Source organism: Erinaceus europaeus, chromosome 8 (assembly GCF_950295315.1).
Source record: "Erinaceus europaeus chromosome 8, mEriEur2.1, whole genome shotgun sequence".
Lineage (NCBI taxonomy): Eukaryota > Metazoa > Chordata > Mammalia > Eulipotyphla > Erinaceidae > Erinaceus > Erinaceus europaeus.
Genome location: NC_080169.1, coordinates 76641545 through 76664405, shown reverse-complemented (window position 1 = coordinate 76664405; position 22861 = coordinate 76641545). Strand labels below are relative to the sequence as shown.

The 22861-nt window shown below is 37.4% G+C and overlaps 1 protein-coding gene across 23 annotated transcripts in view; it reads left to right on the top strand.

Moving 5' to 3' along the window:
- Positions 1 to 22861, top strand: part of NRCAM (neuronal cell adhesion molecule) — a 376126-nt gene that overhangs the window by 334719 nt on the left and 18546 nt on the right. For 9 of the 23 annotated variants that reach the window (XM_016190500.2, XM_060196416.1, XM_060196420.1 and 6 more), the window contains 3 exons: positions 1172 to 1294; positions 4931 to 5116; positions 6108 to 6140. In XM_016190500.2, the coding sequence (XP_016045986.1) occupies positions 1172 to 1294; positions 4931 to 5116; positions 6108 to 6140 (342 nt within the window). Of the gene's footprint in view, positions 1 to 1171; positions 1295 to 4930; positions 5117 to 6107; positions 6141 to 12652; positions 12682 to 15206; positions 15304 to 16568; positions 16717 to 22861 lie in introns of all 23 variants that reach the window. The other 14 variants (XM_060196425.1, XM_007528300.3, XM_060196424.1 and 11 more) reach the window with 4 other exon arrangements.

Genomic DNA, 22861 nt, shown 5'->3' with positions numbered 1-22861 from the left:
ATATGTTTTGAATTCAAAGGCCAGAGCCTCTTCCCCTAGGTTCGATAGTCTCTTAGGAGTCAATAAATGAGTTTAAGGTGTTTCATGAACTCACTAAAGTCAAATGTGTGTGCATTTCTGGGGAGAATTTATGGTTATCATCATACTATCAAAGGGGTCTTTAGTAGCCACAACTTAGGAGCCACTTATTAGTGTGGGGCAGCTTAGGACTATGTGCAAGATCAATTCTAGGTCCAGACTAAGGTAACTGAGGGCCTAAAAAGGTAGAGGTGACAGAGAAAGGAGAAAAGGGAGTGGATGTGAGGCTAATCGAGGAAATGACAGAATTTGGAGGAACAGAAGATGATCCTTTCTGAGGCAAGCCATCAAAAATGAAGCAGAGGGAAAAAACTGGACTTCATTCCCTAGTCATTGGCTGCAGTAACAGGAGGGACAATGGCACCACGACTGAATCTACAGAATATGTTATATTGGACAGAGTAAGTGATCATCATGTGTGGGGGACTGCTACCATCCATCAGCCTCCTAAGCAAGTAAATAAAAGAAGATTAGACATGTTTCCAGTGGTCATTTTCCATAGAGAACTGAACACCCCTCAGGCCTCTCCCATATGCATGGGTTTGCCAGCACTGGAGCTTTTGTCCATCACTAGAAGATTTCAGACATCTGTCAGCTTTCCAGATAAGAACTACTTTGCATCTGGGCAGGCTGGCTCGTGCCCAGAGCCCAGCAGGCAGGGTGTTTTGACTGCTGGAACGTGCCTGGTTTATTGGGGGAAACAATTAATAGCCCAGGACACAGCTGCTTCTAATCAGAGATGTAGTTAGAATGGTTTCACTTAGTCACTACTTTCTTTTTATTGAAAAAAAGTAAGTATTTTGTCTCTTTTAGAAATATTGGTGTGGGTTCATATCAAAGAAGAGTCTTTGTGCCTTTTGAGAGGATGGTTTTAATGATTCTGGGATTGGTCAGAAGAAAAAAGGAAGTATATGCTAAATAGGCACCTATCACAGGCTTCTGTTACTGTATTTCAGCTAAATAAGGGGCAAGACTAAGTTACAGAAGAATTAAAAAAAACTTGATGTGTTATGTGAACATGATGATTTATGTCATTTGAATGTATTTTGAACACTCAAAAGCTTTTGTGTTGACTCTGTGTTCTCATTACAAGTCCCTAGTGCTCCATCTTCACTGAAGATTGTTAATCCAACACTAGACTCTCTCACTTTGGAATGGGATCCACCAAGTCACCCGAATGGCATTTTGACTGAGTACACATTAAAGTATCAGCCAAGTAAGTTATTGGGATGAGGGGGAAGGCATGCATGGCTTTAAAGAGGGGGAAAAAAACAACCTTAAAATACAAACTGGTTATTTCCTATAATTGTTTTATGTATACATACACCTTCAAGTGTGATTTCAGAAGGAACTACAAATCACACTTTAAAGGAAAATGACATATATACTATTGAAAATTAAATAATCTGTGGAGTAATCGAGTGTGGAGCTTAGGAGGCACTTTTGTTATTGTACATTAGGGAGTATATCTGTAACTATCAGTACAGAATGGTAAGAAGGGTTCCTTTGGCACAAGATCTCTGAATACAAGGTTTGTTGTTACCTAACAGTAGGTGACTGGACATGCAAAAAAAACAGAGATGAGAAATGCTATAAAGTTTCCCTAACTTATAAGCCAGTGAAAAATATATTTACCTTTGTTAGATGATATTGTAGAAATGATTAGTTAAAAATTTATGCCAAGCAAATCATTAGTTGAGTTTACAAGCCTGTATGATCTGAGTTTGACATTTTTGTTTCACACATGTATTTATTTTTTATCTTTTCTGTATAACTCATATTTTTATTAGTGATTTAATGTTTATTTACAAAATTGTAAGATAAAGGTCAGGATGGTGGCCCACCTGGTTGAGCACACATATTACAATGCACAAGGACCCAGGTTCAAGCCCTCAGTCCCCACCTGCAGGAGGAAAGCTTTTCAAGTGGTGAAGCAGTGGTGGGGGTGTCTCCCTTTCTACCCTCTTGATTTCTGTCCATCTTTGTCCAATAAATACTTTTTTTAAAAAATCAAAACTCTCAAAATTATGTTAATAGGGATATATTTCCATAAGTTTCTACCACCAGAGTTCTGTGTACCCAACCCCTCCACTGAAAACTGTAGTAATTCTCCCAAGGTCACCAAAAGTGTGTGTGTGTGTGTGTGTGTGTGTGTGTGTGTGTGTTCCTATTCTTTTCAACAGTCCTGCTTTCACTTTTCTTTCTAAGTCACTTCTCTACTTATTACTACTTCTGGATGTCTTTCTTTTTTTTTTTTTCTCCTCTTCTCTATTAGGTAAGAGAAACAGTGCCTGGCTTCCTCTGGTGTTTTCCAGATTCACTTACCTTTAATTGCTGGTATAAAAACAAGATTCCTGGTGACAGTTTTTTCAGGTCCTGGAGGAATGGGGCTACAGAGTCCTCTGGTTTACTTCCCCATCATTTATCCTTCTGGGAGTATGGACTTTTTTTTTTTTTTTTTTTTTGGAGTGCAGGAGAGTTCTGGCTTCTGTAATTGCTTTTCTGCAGAAAATGGATGTTATCAGGTTGATCCATACCCTCAGCCTGTTTCTCTCTTTCTCTAGTGGGTTAGGTCTCTGGAGAGGTGAGAGTCCAAGAAGTATTGATGAGGTCATCTGCTCAAGGAAGTCAGAATGGAATCATAGTAGTCTCTGGAACTTGGTAACTGAAAGGCAGTAAGATGGAAAGGGCAAAATGTTTAATAAACAGGAACTGAAAAGTAAGAAGAGAGTAAATGAAAAATAAATATCTTAGGGTTGGGGAAAAAAGCTAGGAAGTATATTTTAGGTATATTCCTAGGGGGCCATGACTTTGGTAATTTTTTCTTGAGCTTGATAGCTAACATGGGAGTGGATAAAAAAATACAGTCTGGCTGGGAGTATGGATCAGCCAGTCAACGCCTATGTTCAGTGGGGAAGCAATTACAGAAGCCAGACCTTCCACCCTCTGCGACCCACAAAGACCCTGGATCCATACTCCCAGAGAGATAGAGAATGGGAAGGCTATCAGGGGAGGGGGTGGGATGTGGAGATCGGGTTATGGGAATTGTGTGGAATTATACCCCTCTTATTCTGTGGTTTTGTTAATGTCTCCTGTTGTATGCTTTACATTGGTTTGTTCTAGCCCTCCCCCGCCAAGAAAATTGGATCAGTCCAGTTAATTTCGCGGGCCCGCTTGGCCCTGCCCCAAGGAACCCCGCCAGAGTTCCAGAGTTCCAGAGTTCAGAGTTCGAGAGTAAGAGAGGGTTCCTGAGTTCCAGAGTTGCAGAGAGAGAGTGCTTGCACCGCCACAAAGAGACAGCAGAGTTCTGTTTGGTGATTAGTTTGGTTTAGTTTATGAATCGTTGTTCCTGAATAAAGAAATACAGCTTCCCTGCCCAGCCGTATGTCTCTGGTCGTCTCTGTTACCCGCCCGTGAAGCTAGCCCGGCCGGCTGGAGTCTCTGAATTTTTAACAACAGTCTCCTTTCTTAAATAAATAAAAAAAATATATATATATATAGTCTGGGACTCCCACCTTCTGCATCCCATGAAGAACGTTGGTCCATACTGCCAGAGGAAGGGAAATGTTAGGAGAATTTGACTTGAGGGCTCTGAACTCTAATTCCATCAGGACCCAGAGAGAGAAGAGGAAAAAAAAAAGAAAGAGCATTTGGAAGTAGTAAGTGTAGATGTGACTTAGAAAGGAAGAGAAGGAAGGAGCATAGGAAAAAAATGGGCAAGTATGCATACATATGGTTATAGAAATAATAGTCAATCTGTATCTGTGACCTTGGGAGAACTACTGCAGTTTTCAAGGGAGTGAATGGGGACACAGAACTCTGATGGTAGGGATGGTATAGAGTTATACCCCACTTACCTCAAAATTTTGTAAATTAATATTAAATCACTAATATATATATATATATATATATACACATATATAGTCTGGGAAGATAGTGTCAGTTGAGAATAGGGATAGAAAGCTGGATTATGGCAGAGAGTAGCTCCCAAACTTGAAGAAAACATATAAATACAGTTAACTGCTTACCCCATCCATCTGACCCAGGGCCCATATATATTCATATTTAGCTCAGGAGCCTTTATAACTTCTAAGTCTTGTCAGTCTGACCTCACAGTCCATAGTCACAACTGGGAACATTCTAGGCTGCACTCATTTCAGGACCAGTCTTCCTTGAGTGGCAGAGTAGGGTGGTCCCTCCCATTGCTAGTTCATAGTTAGGGTACAGTCCTTAAGAAGCCCATAAAAGGGCAGTCCTAATGGAAGTGACCAGTGATGGTAGAGAAAGTGGTAGAGGTCTGTTATCTATGGAGGAATCCAGCAATTTCCTGTCTGGGACCCCAGGTAATAGGGTGGCCTGGTAGTGGCCAAAAAATGAGCCAGTCCCTCACCCTTATCCAGTTTTTGTATTCCCTTCTTTATCCTATGAGCTTGGATTTACTCCCATTTGTTAAGTGTCCATTGTTCTATTCAAACCAGTTTAGGGGATCTGGTCTCAAGTTAGAGGGGAAGAAAACCTAGGATTTTAATGGGATCATAGCTAGCATCCAGTTTTCCTACATTTATTTGTTTGATGATTCTACTAAAGGCTGTCATGGGGCAGTAATTATCCTTTACTTGATATATAGTTTTTGCCAATATATCACTTGGCCAGTTATAAAGTGTTTTTTCTAAGCTTATCAGGTGGTAACAATAATGCTGACACTATCAGAAGAGATTAAAAACTGGAAGAATATAGCTTATTTCCTTTTTATAGTTAATTGAGTAGATAGAGGCTTCACACATTTATTTATAATAATATTCGTATAGCAACTAACAAGGAATTCACTTTTTTTTTCTTTTTTTGTCAATAGTTAACAACACACATGAATTAGGCCCTCTGGTTGATCTGAAAATTCCTGCCAACAAAACACGCTGGACTTTAAAAAATTTAAATTTCAGTACTAGATATAAGTTTTATTTACATGCCCAGACATCTGCAGGATCAGGAAACCAAATAACAGAAGAAGCAGTAACAACAGTGGATGAAGGTAAGATGGGTATGTATAAAATCCATATAACTATTAATAACATGAAACAAAAAATCTTTTAAGTGTATACTTTCTCTATTGTTCTCTCAATAAAGTTTTCATCTTATCCAACTAATGCAAATATATAGTTATAATTTTCATTCTGATATACATATAAATTCAATTATTTAATTCACATTAGAATAAGTATTTGACATTTACTTTACAAGTCCACATGTAATTTTTTGACTTCTATAGTAACAATGTGGTGAGAGAGGGTAATTACAATATTTTGCCACACTTAAATTGAAAATCAAGGCAGTGATTTTTTTAATTTCTACTAATGTAGATAAGGATAAACACATGTAAACACCTATCTATGATACATACATATAGATGTAGACACCTATGAACAAATAGCCATGGATAATTTTAGTTTTGGCCCTGATTTCAGAAAATTATTTATCAGTTTGCATACAGGCTTAGATTTTATAGTAAGGAAATCAAGACATTCATTAAATAGTACATTTATTTTGTATTTGAACATGGGACTTTGTATTTTGATATGTCATCTGGTACAGAGAAAGTATAATAGTGTCCAGAGAAAGAATTAACACTTTTTTTAATACTTTAAAAAAACATTGTGAAAAAGTTGAATTCAATATAAAAAAATTTGTGAAATATTTTCTATTTTTGCATGCCTCTAAATTGTAGAATTGCTTAAGGACTATTTATCTCCCATAGCATAAGAAATTGACATTTCTGCCCCAAAACTGATTTGAAATTTTCTAAGCCTCCTTACATAATAGGCAAGTATGAATCATGCACATAAATAATGTGTAGGTTTGATTTCTGGGTAAGTTTGGGGAAACCAACAAACTTTGTCCCCTGTACCCACTGTAGAAAACTTCACTCTTGCATGCCTTAGCATTTTAATAACTGTTTTTATATCGCTTTACATGCTCATGGGTGTGTTACATCTAACTATATAGTATCCTATTTCTGTTTCCCTTCATTGAAGCTGGTATACCACCTGATGTAGGTGCAGGCAAAGGTAAAATAACTCATCTGCATGATTTTGTACATGTATGAAATTTGCAATGTTAAATATGGGCAAGTGCAGCATGGGTGAAAGAGAAAATAAATTAAGCTTTGAAACACCAAAAGAAAGAGAAGATCTTGGCTTTAAATTTAACTCCTCCTATTTTTTTGTTCAAGTTGAAAGCCACAACTGAATTCTCCTAAACTTTTTCTCAAGACTTATCTGTGGTCTAAACCCTAACCTTGTATTTCAGTGATCTGATTGTGGCTGGATCAGACAGGACCCAAACTGTGGATTTGACATAGAGCTTCTGTAATGGCCATGGCATATAGTAAGGGTCTGGAAATATTAGTATGAGAAGCAAATAACAAAGCTTCCCATTCTTACCTGATTTTAGCTGTACTCCTCATACACACACAGCACACTCTGCTGGTATTACACTACACTCTTCATTTTGGAATTTCACTTCACAATAGCCTACAACTAGTCTGGGACTAAATGTTTCCTCACCAGGATTTCCTGTGACTAAATCTTCCAACCCAACTGTATGTTTAGCTCAAACGTGTTATTCCATCCTGTCTTCACCAAACTACTCAAGTCTCCAGAGTGGATTATTTTTGTTCTCCTTTATTTCTTACAGCTCTTTGGGTAGAATGACTTATTGGAAGAAGTATGCTTGATAAATTATTCTGTTTTCCATCTGTGGCAATACCAAAGATCCCATCAATCTCTGATCCTTGACTATTGGTGCATCTTCTAGCTTTTCCATAAAACAGAAGTCTGCCAGAAGGTGTTGTTTTCATATGGAATACTCGTCAGAGATTTTCTTGGGCTGTGGTAGATTAAATGAATACAGTCAGGAATAAAGAAAAAGAAATTCAAAGAAATAAAATGATTCACCCTATATTATTCAAATCCTGTGAGTTTAGGCCTAATACATTCCTTTTGTTTTCTTAGGAATATTTTTGTATTTAGACTCTTGATAGATTATCAATTATAGACTGTACAGATTCTGAAGTAGTTGAATAAGAACTTTAGTTATTTTCAGTAATCTTAATAGTGTTTATTTTTAACTTGAAAGAACAAAGTTGCAACAAAAAATTATACAATGTTATAGAACAACGAAAACCCCTCATATATTTGCCTCTTTCCTGGGATAATTAGAAATGCTTAGTTGTTGGGGAGTCGGGCGGTGGCGCAGTGGGTTGGGCGCATGTGGCGCAAAGCACAAGGACCGGCATAGGGATCCTAGTTCGAGCCCCCGGCTCCCCACATGCAGGGGAGTTGCTTCGCGGGCGGTAAAGCAGGTCTGTAGGTGTCTGTCTTTCTCTCCCCCTCTCTGTCATCCCCTCCTCTCTCCATTTCTCTCTGTCCTATCCAACAACAAACAACATCATCAGTGGCAATAATAATAACCACAACGAGGCTACAACAACAAGGGCAATAAAAGGGGGGGAAAATGGCCTGCAGGAGCGGTGGATTCATGGTGCAGACACCGAGCCCAGCAGTAACCCTGGAGAAAAAAAAAAATGAAATGCTTAGTTGTTTTTCACAAGAATTTACTGCTCTGTTCAGCTTGTTTGGTATTTGTTTGTTTGTTTGTTTTTGTCTGCAGGAGCATTACACGTGAGATTGTATTGCTCCCCCCCTTTTTTTAAATTTCAGACGTACAGGGGGAGAGACAGAGAGAAGAAGAGCATATCACTCCACAGTTCATGGACCTTCCTATGGTGCCATACATGGTCTTTCCATGTGATACCAGGGGCTAAAAACTGGGTCTTTGAATAATTTAAAATTTGTGCTATGCTGGGTGAACTGTCTGTCGCCTGGCCCTTGCTTTTATTTTTCAATTGAATCATTCAGAGAAAATCTATGTTCTTTTGAATGCAGTGAGCATATTATTGTGGCTTTACTGTTATCAGAGTGATCTGCAGCAGGACAAAGCCTGTGAAGTTTGAGTTTTCTGTGGACCTGCCATGTTAGATGAGCACATGCATTCTGTTGGCAAAACAATCCTCCATTATTTTTAATGAATTAAAATAAGTCATTATTAAGAGAGTTTATACCTTACCATTTAATACTACAAAATTGAACTGTGAATACGTCATGACTATAGATATAAGCAGAAATGGAATTATGGAAGATTCTTGAACCCCCAGTGTTAAAATCTGATGTTCTGAAGCTGGCAAAATAGCTCACTTGGATACTGTGTTGTTTTGCTATGTGCACAACCCAGGTTTGAGCCTGACCCCCACTGCATTAAAGGAAGTTCTGATGTTGTAATCTGTGTGTGTGGTGTGTGTGTGTGTGTGTGTGTGTGTGTGTGTGTGTGTGTGTGTGTGTGTGTATGTGTGCGTGTGCATGCGTGTGCGTGTGTGTGTGTGTGTGTTTCTGTTTTACCCCAGTATTACCAATAAAAAAGAAAAATAATAATTTGATGAGGAACGAGGTACTGGCACATTCAGTTGAGTGTGCCCATTACCATGTGCAAGGACTCAGCTTCATGAGCCGTAAAGCAGTGCTACCAATGTCTTTTTTTCTCCCTCTATACCTCCCCTTTCCCTCTCAGTTTCTCTCTGTTCTATCAAATAAAAAAGTGGAAAAGAAATGGCTGCCTGGAGTGGTGGATTCATGGTGTAGACACTAAGCCCCAGCAATAACCATGATGGCAATAGATAAATAAATATGATAGTCTCAAACAAAAAAATCATGCTTAAAAATTTTTAACTGACTGGCTTTATTTCCTGTATTATTTCTTTTAGTAGTGCAACAATAATTAAACATTGTTTTATAATATAGTGATGCCTTATAATGATGAAACATTGAACTACCCAAGAATAATTTGTTACCCTGGGTTTTTCTCCATTCAAAATATTTTTTCAGGGTGCTAGGCAGTGGCGCACCTGGTTAAGTGCACACAGTATGCTGTGCAAGGACTCAGGTTCAAGTCCCTGGTTTTCACCTGAAGGGGGAAAGCTACAAAAGTGGTGAAGCAGGGCTGCAGGTTTCTCTCTGTCTCTTTCCCTCTCTCTCTCTCCCCCTCTTTTCTCAATTTCTCTCTGTCTCTATCAAATTATATATATAATAATTATATATATTTCAGTCTAAGAATGGATTCTGTTATTTCTCTGTTATCCTTCTCAGAGTGTAGTTCAGATATTCCCTGAGAGATAAAAATAAAAGGGCTCCATAATCCTCCCTAATTACATATCTTTTCTGTATTAACTTAAAACAATGCCAAATTGAATAAAAACAGGTGAATCTTTGAGAGAAAATGTAAAATATCCTTATCTATATAAGACCAACCTCTGAATATTTTATTCACTTTTGATCGAGGGAAAAATATATGCAGCTGAGCTTTCTACTATTTTTTTTACTTTCTTTTTTTTATATGTAAGTACATTTTAATTAAGAGAAATCAAGGAGCTTTGGAATCATATTATTTCGATTGTACTCAGAGCATAGTAAGAATATTGAACATAAAATGCTTAAGCTTTTAAGACATATAGACATAGATATAGATAGATGTATATGCACATTTTCATGAGAACTATGTATTTTCTGTATAGTACTTGCACAATAAGCACAGAAATCTCCAAAAGTTATCAAGTCTATGATACTATAAAAATCAGTTCTTCATAGAATGACTGCTCATATACATTCAGCATGACTCACTATCTTATTTAGTAGCAGAACTTTTTCTTCCTAACTGCACATATCATTATACCAAATCTAGTTAGATGAAGCAGAAACAAATTCATATTTTGTATCACTTATTCAAATTCTTTAGACTAGAAACTGCATTGAAGATAAGTGTTCACATCTTATCAAATTATTCTCCTAGTCAGAGTCATACTAACAAGGCTCTCATGTATCACTGCTTTTTGCTTTTTTTTTTTTTTATTTAAGAAAGGATAAATTAACAAAACCATAGGATAGGAGGGGTACAACTCCACACAATTCCCACCACCCAATCTCCATTTCCCATCCCCTCCCCTTATAGTTTTCCCATTCTCTATCCCTCTGAGAGCATGGACCCAGGGTCACTGTGGGTTGCAGAAGGTGGAAGGTCTGGCTTCTGTAATTGCTTCCCCGCTGAACATGGACATTGACTGGTCGGTCCATACTCCCAGTCTGCCTCTCTCTTTCCCTAGTAGGGTGGGGAAGCGGAGCTCTAGGACACATTGGTGGAGTCTTCAGTCCAGGAAAGCCTGGCCAGCATCCTGATGGCATCTGGAAGCTGATGGCTGAAAAGAGAGTTAACATACAAAGCCAAACAAATTGTTGAGCAATCATGGACGCAAAGGTTACAATAGTGGAGAGGAAGTGTTAGGGGGGTACTCACTGCAAACTCTAGTGTACTTCTGCTTTCAGGTATATATTTTGCAGTAGTTTACGGATGCGCGTGAACATATGCTCTCTCTCACAGTACCTGGTCTATATCTAGGTTTTAGGACTTTGTTAGAAAGTGAACCACCTGAGATGGAATTAGAAAATACTATGAAAGGAAAGGTCTCACCCGAGTAATGAAGCTGAAGGGTTGTCATTCCACACTTGAAGTCTCTGGACACAGTCTGAAGTGAAGCATGTTGAGGTGGCAATTGTTGTGTTGATTAGGTTGCGATCGGCAGATGCAATATTATTTGATATGGATTGGGAGAGGCATGTGGGAAAGTGGGCCCTATCCTAAGGTTCCAGGACTCGGGGAAATATAGGCTCTATAGTGGAGATGTGAGGTTCCTGCTGTCTTAGGGTTCAAAAAGACAATGGATAGTTGTTGTTATCACATTATTTGATAATTGGGTTAACTTTGAAAAGTCCTTTTGTTAGGGTTTGCTGTATAGTACCCAGTGTCTTGTATATAGCTATGCCACTGGTTGCTTCTGATCTACTTAGTCTAGGCTTTTGAGAGAGTCCACATATCAAATACACAGCCTATGTACTAAAAAGACTGAGTTTGTGTTTTAAAAACTTCAAGACATACAATTAATTTTCCTCTTCTCATATTAATTAAGTAGTGGTTTATATGATTACACTTTACTAGGAGTGTACATAAACACCATTCCCACCAGCAAAAGACTGTGTCCCATCCCACCTACCCACCACCCCCACCACCCACCGGCCCAGGAAGCCACATGTCCACCCTCCCCCTCACCACAGGGTTTTTACTTTGGTGCCCTACTTACAATTTAGTCAGATCCTGCTTTTAGTTTCCCTTTCAGATCTTCTTACTCAACTTCTGTTGATGAGTGGGATCATCCCATACTCATCTTTATCTTTCTGACTTAGCTCACTTAATATAATTCCTTCTAGCTCTGTCCAAGGTGGGTCAGAGAAGGTGGATTCATTGTTCTGATAGCTGCATAGTATTCCATTGTGTATATATACCACAGCTTTCTCAGCCACTCATATGTTGTTGGGCACCTGGGTTGCTTCTAGGTTTTAGCTATTATGAATTGTGCTGCTATAAACATAGGAGTACACACCTCTTTTTGGTTGGGTGTTATGGAGTCAGTCCTTGGGGTATAACCCCAGGAGAGGAATTACTGGATCATATGGAAGGTCCATGTCTAGCCTTGTGAGAGTTCTCCAGACTGCTCTCCACAGAGTCTGGACCAATTTACATTAACACCAGAAATGCAAAAGGGTTCCTCTGTCCCACAGCCTCTCCAGCATTTATTTCTGCTGTCCTTTTTTATGTATGCCATTCTTACAGGAGTGAGGTGGTATCTCACTGTTGTCTTAATTTGCCTTTCTCTGACAATCAGTGACTTAGAGCAGTTTTTCATATGTTTGTTAGCCTTTTGGATCTCCTCTGAGCTGAATGTTTTGTTCATATCTTCTGTCCATTTTTGGATGGGGTCATTTGCTTTTTTGGTGCTAAGTTTGCTGAGCTCTTTGTATATTTTGGTGATTAGTTTCTTGTCTGATGTATGGCATGTGAAGATCTTCTCCCATTCTGTCAGGGGGCTCTTTGTTTGTTTAATAGTTTCTTTGGATATGCAGAAGCTTTTCAATTTGATATAGTCCCATTGGTTTGTTTTTGCTTTAGTCTTCCTTGCAACTGGGCTTATTTCATCAAAGATGTCCTTGAGGTTTAGGTGGGAAAGTGTTTTACCAATGTTTTCCTCTAAGCATATGATTGTTTCTGGTCTGACATCCAGCTCTTTGATCCATTTGGAGTTGATTTTTGTTTCTGACGAGATAAAGTGGTTCAATTTCATTCTTCTGCATATTTCAACCCAGTTTTCCCAGCACCATTTATTGAAGAGAGCCTCCTTCTTCCATTTAATACTCTGGGCCCCCTTGTCATAGATTAGATGTCGATTGGTGTGGGGATTTATTTCTGGGTTTTCAATTCTGTTCCACTGGTCTGTGTGCCTATTTTTGTTCCAGTACCATGCTGTTTTGATGATGATGGCTTTATAATATAGTTCGAGATCTGGGAGTGTGATTCCTCCATTTCTGTTTCTTTTCCTCAAGATGGTTTTGGCAATATTTTTTTTACTTTCACAAGATTTGAGAGATGTTAATGAATCCTAAGCTTTCCAATATATAACTATAAGAGGGTTTTTTAAAACCACAAATCAGAAAAGAAGATAGTTTAATTTACTTTGTTAGAGTTTACTACTTACTCTCCTCAATACAATTAAATTGAGCAGGGAAATGCTTTTAAAGTCTTTAGAAGTCACTTATTTCGATGCATGCCTTTATTTGGTTAAAACTGTCAATATCTATGTAGGAATTGTAGTTGTTTGTCTCATTTGTTTAATGTCTGTGTCCTTTTAAATAGTTTTTGAATCTGGGACTCTAGGAAGCAGGCCAGTGAAAAGTTCTGTAAAAATAAACTTAAAGCACACAGATAATAGATTTGAGTCCCCATTACTGCCATTGAATGAGTCCTATCTCTTCCTTCACATTGTAATGTCTCACACATGGGACCAGTCATTTGTATATTTTTATGAAGTAATGAACTGGGGCACATAAATAGGGAGAAACTAACTTCCAAGTTGGGAATCTAACCCTGACTTAGCCAACATTTGACATTTTTCTGTGGTCAACCAGTCATGACAGAGAAGTGGAGGACACTGGAGGTGAGGAATCCTTCCTATGGTCAGACTTCCGTTATGTTTTTATGCCAGAGTCCATCATCCACTTTCCATCTAGGTCAGGAAACAAGAAAAAGTTAAAGGTCAGTAAATGCATATCAACTTTATTTGGCCTAAACAACAACAATAATACTATGTAGAAGGTTCAGTAAGCTCAATAGCTAATACCAATCTGGCCCATAAACTGCAGCTGCCCTTTTTTAGGAGACTCTTCAATAATTAGTAAGGTGACCCTGCCTTTGATATGTTTAAAATCTGGGAGGTAGATGAACAAAAACAAGAGTAAAATAAAAACTAGTTGTCTGAACAAATTGTTAACTTAGCATAAAAAGTGAACCGTTTATTGTGCTAAAATAGGATTTTAAATAGACATACACTAAAGTTGTATTGAATGGAACCATGAACAGAACTTTCAGCAGTTGAATTAGGGGTTGGATGATTAAATTCTAAGTATGGTGTATAAGCAGTGATATGGGGTTTGAAAGTCCACAAGATGTCTGGGATGGCTAAAAAAAAGAGTTAACATATAAAGTCATACAAATTGTTGACTAATCATGAACCCACAGGCTGGAGTATTGCAGATGAAGATTTGGGGTCTCCATTTTGGAAGACCCCAAATCTATTTCATGTTCTAAACCACTTGTAGTGGTGACTATCACACCCATCCACACTTCATAAATTTTAATGTTGGAGCCTGTAAAGCAAGCATTATGGAAATTCTCCATTCATCCCATGTTTATTCACCAAATAAACTGAACTCCCATGAAATAGTATTTTCTCCATAGGTTATCCTGTCCATCCCAATTATGCTCTTACCCGTCCTTACCAGGCCAAATCTACCAGAGACATTTTCCTTCTTTAAATACCTAAACATCATCTCAAAAGTAAAAATTCATGTAATTTTTGGAGTTTTTTTATTTTTTATTTATTTTTTTATTTATAAAAAGGAAACACTGACAAAACCATAGGATAAGAGGGGTGGAACTCCACACAATTCCCACCACCAGAACTCTGTATCCCATCCCTTCCTTTGATAGCTTCACCCCACATTTTCTTTTTCTTATTTTTTTAATATTTTCTTTTTTTCTTTTATATTTATTCATTTTTCCCTTTTGTTGCCATTGTTGTTTTATTGTTGTAGTTATTATTGTTGTTGTTATCGATGCCATCATTGTTAGGTAGGACAGAGAGAAATGGAGAGAGGAGGGGAAAACAGAGAGGAGAAGAGAAAGACACCTGCAGACCTGCTTCACCGCTTGTGAAGCGACTCCCCTGCAGTTGGGGAGCTGGGGGCTCAAATTGGGATCCTTATGCCATTCCTTGTGCTTCCCACCATGTGCACTTAACCTGTTACACTACCACCCAACTCCCAACCCCACATTTTCTAAAGCAGGTATTCTTCACCTGAAATTCCTGACTTTTTCAGAGGCTGATCCTTAAACAACTTGAGACTCAGAACAGGTCAAAAACCACTATTCTAAGGAGCATGTTTTCTTACCCCAGCATATCAATAGATTCTTTAAAAACCCACATTGAGGTTATAAATAGAATTGAAAAGCAGCTGCCACTGTTGGGTTTTACTTTGTAATTTCAGATATTCTGTGATTTCTGCAATGTTTAGCAATCACTTCCCCTCTGTACAGCACTTAATGAAGACTCTAATGTTGTCTAGGACTGTATCTAATGGACAACCGTTTATATTTTTCCAGACTCATGCACTAGAACTTACACATTTGAATATTGCTCACCATTTCTGATTATTAACTTATTCCATAATGTTATAGTTTAATAGATGAAATTCTTTCTGAACTGAAAGTAAACGAATTCTAAATTTCAGGTACAAATTGTAATTCAATTTATTTTCACAATCTCAGAATGCTTATATTTATTTTACATCTGTGTGTATGGTACCTCAACTTTATTGTTTATTTTTCTATTGTATATATATTTCAAGCAGTAAATCACCAACCTTACTATCACAGCTGCTGATACCTCTGCCAATATCAGTTGGAAATATGAGGGACCAGAGCATGTGAACTTTTATATTGAATATGGTGTAGTTGGCAGTAAGAAACTATTTCATTACCTGTTTTATTTAATGGGGGGGGGGGTTGCAGCTTAGGAATTAAGACCATTTTAAAGGATGTTCTGTGGATCATCTTCAAAAATAACTGATTCAATTAATTGAATCATATTTAACAAAAATAATTATAGTAGAGCATCAACCTATATATTGTATACAAAGCAAGAAGTCTCTTTTTTCATGTTGTTAAAAACATGAGACATAAATTCCATTGCATGTGCCATGTAAATGAAAGTAATAATGACTAGTTATATCTGTAAGAGAAAGTAGGAAAGAAGCAAAGTTTATTGAGGTTGCTCATGGGAGTAGTAGAAGTCAAATTGAAAATCATTTTCCCCATATTTTCTAATACAATTTTATCAGGAATTGCAGAAAATTACTATTTGGGGAGCGCATTCATTATAGTTGCATGTTTAATGGCCCAGACAGTAATATGGGCCAACTTTAATCATCAGCATTTGTGAAAATTCCCTGCCTCCTTCTGCAGTGTGCTCTGGGGAGTCAGTGAATTTTTATGGCAAAATTTTCAATGTAGTCCAGCTTTCTGTTTAGGCCTTTGTCACACAAATAAATATTTTTAGAAATGCTTTTTCCTCTAGTTAAATAAATACTCAGGACAGGTTGATCTATAATTTGGATAAATTTGAAGGTATTTAAGTCATTAATCTTTGCATGTGAATGTAGAACCAGGGCCAAGTATGGTTTCATTGTTCCAGGCCACTTATATCATGCAGCTAGAGCCAGAGAGAGAGAGGGATAGAGCTAAGGTAGCACTAAAGCTTCAATGCCATAGCACCTCCCATGTGGTGCTGAGGCTCCAGCCTAGGTCATTTGCATGTCAGTGAAGGCATTCTACTCAGTGAGCTGTCTCTCTGGACTCATTTTGTGCATCTTAACATATTTAAGTTATTTATGTATAACAGTTCTTTAATAAACATCACTGGAGAAACCCAATAATTTCATAAGACAAGATAAAGAAACTTCCCTTCATATTAGGAAATTTAATACAATGGAAATATATGGAATAAGTATACGATCTCACTATTCAATATTTTTTTTACCATTCAGTGTTTTTGAGGATATTTTAACATAATTCTTTGTTTAGTTGATTTATTTGACAAGAATAGATTTATAATAATATGAAACAATAGATCGTGCCTTTAGCTTATAAAGAATTTCCATAATGTACTATATTACTTCTGGTCTCTTAAAATACTCAAATGTGTTGTTTTTACAAAATTTCCATAGGCAAAGAAGAATGGAGGAAAGAAATTGTAAATGGTTCTCAAAGCTTCTTTGGGTTAAAGGGTCTAATGCCAGGAACAGCATACAAAGTTCGAGTTGGTGCTGACGGGGACTCTGGTTTTGTGAGTTCAGAGGATGTATTTGAGACAGGCACAGTTGAGGTGCACATCATGCCACTTCTGACTCATGCTCAGAAGTGAATCCACTTAGTGCTCCATTTGGAGATGAGGGGTATTACTGGAATTGTATTATTGGTAGAGCCATGAGTGTCTTTCTACTGGGGCGGGAATTTGGGATTTTAATAGTCTTTGGTTCTTTATAGCAAGTGAATTGCAGAATTAAACAAATCATCTCTAACATCATTATTGTTGAAACAGCTGTAATTATTAACTCACAAACCAAATTCAACTTTTCATAGTGTTTATATATCTATCTACACACTTCTCTACAGTTAGAAGTTTTTTTAATTTTTTTAAATTTCTACAGAGTTAGAAATTTTTAAATGATTTTGAAACTGAAATAACTTATCAACTAAACCACAATTTTTGTATCCAGAATGAATCCAACCAATCTAAATATTATTTCACTTTATGAACCAAAAATTGTTCAATTCACCTATTCCGTTGTAATCATATCAAATTAACCTACATCTTTTGAACATTATAAAAATACACAAGTAATTAGGAAACTTTCTAACATAAAAACAATTGTGTAAGATACAATATCTGTATTTACATAGTTAACAGAAAACACACCATGCTTAAGTTTAAAGATTTTTGTAATGTATGTTAATTTGTGCTTTATATGTCCATACTATACCTAGTCACCTTACAGATTCTTGATGTAAGGCTTTCTTTAGAACCCACAAGCAAAATGTGTTTTTGTATGGCTCTTATTATCTAAGTATAATGATTGTATACCTCTTTGAATTTAGAAAACATACAATCATAAGTGTTTTTTATTATGGATTAATATGGCAGATTTACAACTGTTACTGTCCTCTTTAAATTTTTTCATTTTATTTACAAGACAGTTGTTGTCACATGAATACATGCATCATCTTATCTCCATGTCATAGGCATATACAAACCACACCCAGCACCCACTGACATCTTCTTATACCATAGTGTACTGGATCCCCAGCCTCTCTTCAGTCCTCTTCTGCCTCTTCCTTTTTCTGCAACAAAACAATAGAACTATTGCAGTAGACTATAGCTAGTTTAGTGAGACAAGCCAAAAGGAGCTACTTCTTTCTTTGAGTTCTCATATTCCATGAAGCTACACTCAACTTTTAAATTCTGTAGTGTTTTGTTTTCTTTTGTTTTGTTTTTCCTCCAGGGTTATTGCTGGGGCTCGGTGCCTGCACTACAAATTCACTGCTCCTGGAGGCCGTTTTCCCCATTTTGTTGCCCTTATTGTTGCCCTTGTTGTGGTTGTTATTATAGCTGTTGTCACTGGATAGGACAGAGAGAACTAGAGAGAGGAGGGGAAGACAGAGAGGGGCAGAGAAAGATAGACACCTGCAGATATGCTTCACCACTTGTGAGGTGACCCTCCTGCAGGTGATGGGGGGAGCCGGGGATTGAACTGGGATCCTTATGCCGGTCCTTGCGCTTTGCACCATGTGCACTTAACCAGCTGTGCTACTACCATCCAGCCCCCAATGCTGTGGTTTTATGGCCCATCTTTACCTACCATTAGCTGCGATTTTTAATGTACTTTTCTTTTTATTTCTTGCAACATAACCTGAAAAACAAGTCAAATAATACCGTGGCAATACCATTGGTGGTAACTGCCGCTAAATTCCTCACCAACACTCCTGTTGGAACCTCACATTAATACAACCCTCTCCTCCTTTTCCTTTCACATCACTTTCTCTCAGTTACCATAACTCTTCTCATATCACAAAAAAAAAAAAAAATTGGAACAGATTTGTCTTTATTAGGAGCAACATTTTCTGTCAGTTTTCCCTAAGCTTTGGCAAAAGGAATTTTCCCCTTTAAAATATTTCTAACTAGCTTAACTGAGCTGGGCATTTTTACATTTATTTAATTACTCATAAGTAGTGTACAAAAATGGTCATTTCTCTCACCCTGCCTTTTCTATGTTTCTATTATACAAAAGCATTTACCTACTACCACAGAGTACAGATTTTCCGTAATATAGCAGTGTGGTAACAGATTATTATTAAAATTAGTTTCCAGGTTCAATGCCTGGCACCACCACTTGCCAGAGCTGAGTCAAACCAGAAACAAATCAAAACTAACTTCTACAAACCAAAGCAAATTTCTTTCCTCCAGCTTACACTCCTTTTTCATATCCTTTATATTTTGTTTGTTTGGCTTGTTAATTTCTGGACTACTCAAGTAGCAAATGAATTTAAATTTATTGTTAATGTTTCAAATCAAGTGAAAGTCTTTTACCTTCCTACCCAATCCTTTGTTATCCACCTTTGAAACTCAAATTCTAGAAGAAGAAGCCCCACAGGCTTCATTTTTGTTTGTGTACATATGTGTATGTAATGCACTGTGGCTGTTATTAGAATGTATATGTTCTTCTGTAGTTCAGGTGATTCTAGGTCCTGAGAAGACTTGAAGCCTCTCAGTTGTTTTGACCTCTAGAACTCTCCATATATTTTCTTATTTTCACTTATACAACTTTTGCTTTATTTTGACTTCTGGTGCATGTGTATATGTAGTTGTGTATGTGTTTGTGATAGAGTATACACACATGCTCCTGTTCACTTACTGTGTCTGCCTTGCCTTAAATAATGGGGTCATGAAATAATACTTTTCCCTGTAGATAGAGAGGTAAAAATTCAAAGTGTATTTTCATATTTATTTTTCAACTGTCAAATATTGCTATGCCTGCATAGTTAGTGAGGTGGCGGGTTGCAAACTGGCCATTCAATTCTGGAAGTCTCCATCTTTAAAATCAATAGCTGTGTTAATATTTGAATTTATCATTGTATTTCCTTTATCAGTTGCATTTTATTAGATAAGAGCTATAAGTGTAGAGACTATTTATGACATAGCTATAAATCAGTAAGCATATTAACTACAAGGAATTCAGTCAATGTGTTCAGTAGACTTCTGCCACATGGCTTTTGGTTCCATTTTATGGGAAAAGGTACAGACACAAAGACCATGTGTGAATTGACAGAAATATATTGCCAAAGAATAAGCAATTAGCAGACATAAATGTCTCATTGTGGAAAGTCCCTGTAACATTTTACTCTTTGTAAAGAGGAATGAATATATGATATCTGGACATGTCTTCAGAATACATTATAGAAATAGATGCCAAGGGAGTCGGGCTGTAGCGCAGCGGGTTAAGCGCAGGTGGCGCAAAGCACAAGGACCGGCCTAAGGATCCCGGTTCGAACCCCGGCTCCCCACCTGCAGGGGAGTCGCTTCACAGGCGGTGAAGCAGGTCTGCAGGTGTCTATCTTTCTCTCCTCCTCTCTGTCTTCCCCTCCTCTCTCCATTTCTCTCTGTCCTATCCAACAACGACAACAACAATAATAACTACAACAATAAAAACAACAAGGGCAACAAAAGGGAATAAATAAATAAAATAAATATAAAAAAAATAGATGCCAAAGGGTTAGTAGCATATTCTCTGGATTCAAACAGAGAATAAAACTCCAGCTCTTGGAAAAGTTCTTCACCCTTTCTTGTCTTAGGATTGTTTTTCCTGTTTATTTCAAAGGCTTGTTACAAAGATAAAATGAGGTTTTGCTTTCAGCACAGTGCCATGGGTAGAGTAAGAGTTTGACAATGTTATCTTTCAGTATCATTGTCTCCATCTTCATTATGATGAGAGTTATTGTATGTCTGTTGAAGGGAGACACTATCTCTGTCAACATTTCACTTGTAGCTATAGTTATAATACAGTTCAGTGCTCCACTAACCAATGAATCCCAAAGGTGCTATTGGGGGAAAATAACTGGCATTTGATTTGTATCCCAGATCATTATTTCCATTTTTCATTTCATTTCTTAAACACACAGTTACACATTTTTCCACATTTCTCTTCATACTTGATTTTGGGCATATCATATTTCTTCCAGTATTTTGAATGAAGAAAAAAAGGCAGGGGCCAAGTGGTGTGCTCCTAGTTGAGTACACATATTACAGTGTGCAAGGACACAGGTTCAAGCTCCTGGTCCCCACCTGCAGGGATGAGGGGAGCTTCACAAGCAGTGAAGCAGGGCTGCTGGTCTCTCTTTCTCTCTCTCTCCACCCCTCCCTTCCTTCTTTTCTATATCTCCTTCCCACTCTATTTTTCTCTGTCAAATCAATTTTTAAAAGGCAGTGAGATTAATTTTTTTTTTTTACAAAAAACAACCTTGGGTGAGGTATATCCATGCTTATTTCTGTACCCTGAGATAACATACACCTGATCCTGTCATATTAAATGTATTCATAAGAACTTCAACCAAATTAAAAGCACATCATAGGGATAGTTAAGTTAAACAAAGAAGATTTTACACCTTTAATCGGGTCAAAAGAGAAAAAAAAAGGCCTTTTGAAAAAGGATTTATACTGGTTTACTGAATTAAATCCTCAAGGGCATGTCTGAATAGCCATTAATGCTGCACTTTTTCCCATTTGATTGATACTTTTAAATAATAACAAATATTAATCATCCTATGAATTTTTTTCTTAGGAGATTTCCATACTGTAACTGTATAAGGGACATTATATATATTTACTCAAACAGAATAGATGAAGATTTAATGATAACGTATACATATGAATGAGTATTTTCTCTTTGAACTGGTCACTTGTTCTAATGATTCCTCCATTGATCAAGATATAGTTCAGTGGTCTGGGAGATGGCTCAGTGCATAAAGCACTGAACTCTCAAGCATGAGGTCCTGAGTTCAAACCCCAGCAGCACATGTACCAGGGTGATATCTGGTTCTTTCCCTCTCCTGCTATCTTTCTCATTAATAAACAAAATCTTAAAAAAAAAAAAAGAGAGATTCAGTTCAAAGTCTTTTGAATAGCTCCTAAACTGTACTGAATATTTAAATGCTGGCCTTTAATGGAATAGTTAATATAAATGTCAAGTATTGAACAAATTATATTTTTCAGAAATTTCCAAAAATGAGTGAATACCAACCTTTTAAAAATGTTATTAATGACTTAATATTGATCCATAAAATTATAAGATAGCAGGGGTATAATTCTGTACCTACCACCACAGTTCTGTATCCCCATTCCCTCCATTGGAAGCTACAGTTGTTATCCCAGAATCACAGATAGGATTGACTATTATTTCTATAACTATCGATCTACATTTATATATATTTGCCCTTTTTTCCCCATTGGTCCCATCTTCTCTTTGTAAGTCACACCTATGCCTGTTACTACTTCTAAATGTCCTTCCTTTTTTTTCCCCTCTTCTCTCTGGGTCCTGATGGAGTTGGAGTTCAGAGCTCTCTGAACATCTTCCCCCTATCATTTCTCCCCTGATGGGAGTATGGCCCAAAATTCTTTTGGGGGTACAGAAAATGGGAGTTGTGGCTTCTGTAATTGCTTCTCTGCTGGATATGGGCGTTGGCAGGTCAATCAGTACTTCCCACCTGTTTCTTTCCCTAGTCAGATAGAGTTCTTTTTTTTATATATAATTTTCTGTTATCTTTATTTATTAGATAGATATAGCCGGAAATTGAGAGGGAAGGGGAGATTAAGAGGGAGAGAGACAGAGAGACACCTGCAGCACTGCTTCACCACTTGTAAGGCTTTCCCCCAGCAGGTGGGGACCAGGGGCTCGAACCTAGGTCCTTGCACATTGTAGCATGTGCGCTCAACCAGGTGCACCACCACCTGGCCCCGTCAGATAGAGTTCTAACTCCAACTTTTATAAAGTCCTACAAATGAAATAAATATAAGTAATATTTTGGGTGCAAATTGAGGTGTTTCATAGAATAAAGACATCAGCTTTTTTTGTTATTGATGTTTAGCATGGTACTAGGGATAGAACTGATAACCTCATAAACAATATGCATTCTACCACCAAGCCACCTCTCTGGGTTTTGTTTGTTTGTTTGTTTGTTTGTTTTTTCTGAGAGTGAGAGAGACCGAAGTACTGCTCCACCATCTATACAATTTCTCATTTTGTCTGTAGTACTCTCATGTGTTGCCCAGGAATGAACCCAGGACCTCTATTACTAAGCCACCTCACTTGCCCCACTGTTGGTTACTTCTTATAGAAGGTTTTTTGTTGGAAGTTTTCATTTTTAACATGATGTTCAAACCTTTTTTTTCAAATGACAGCATCACTTT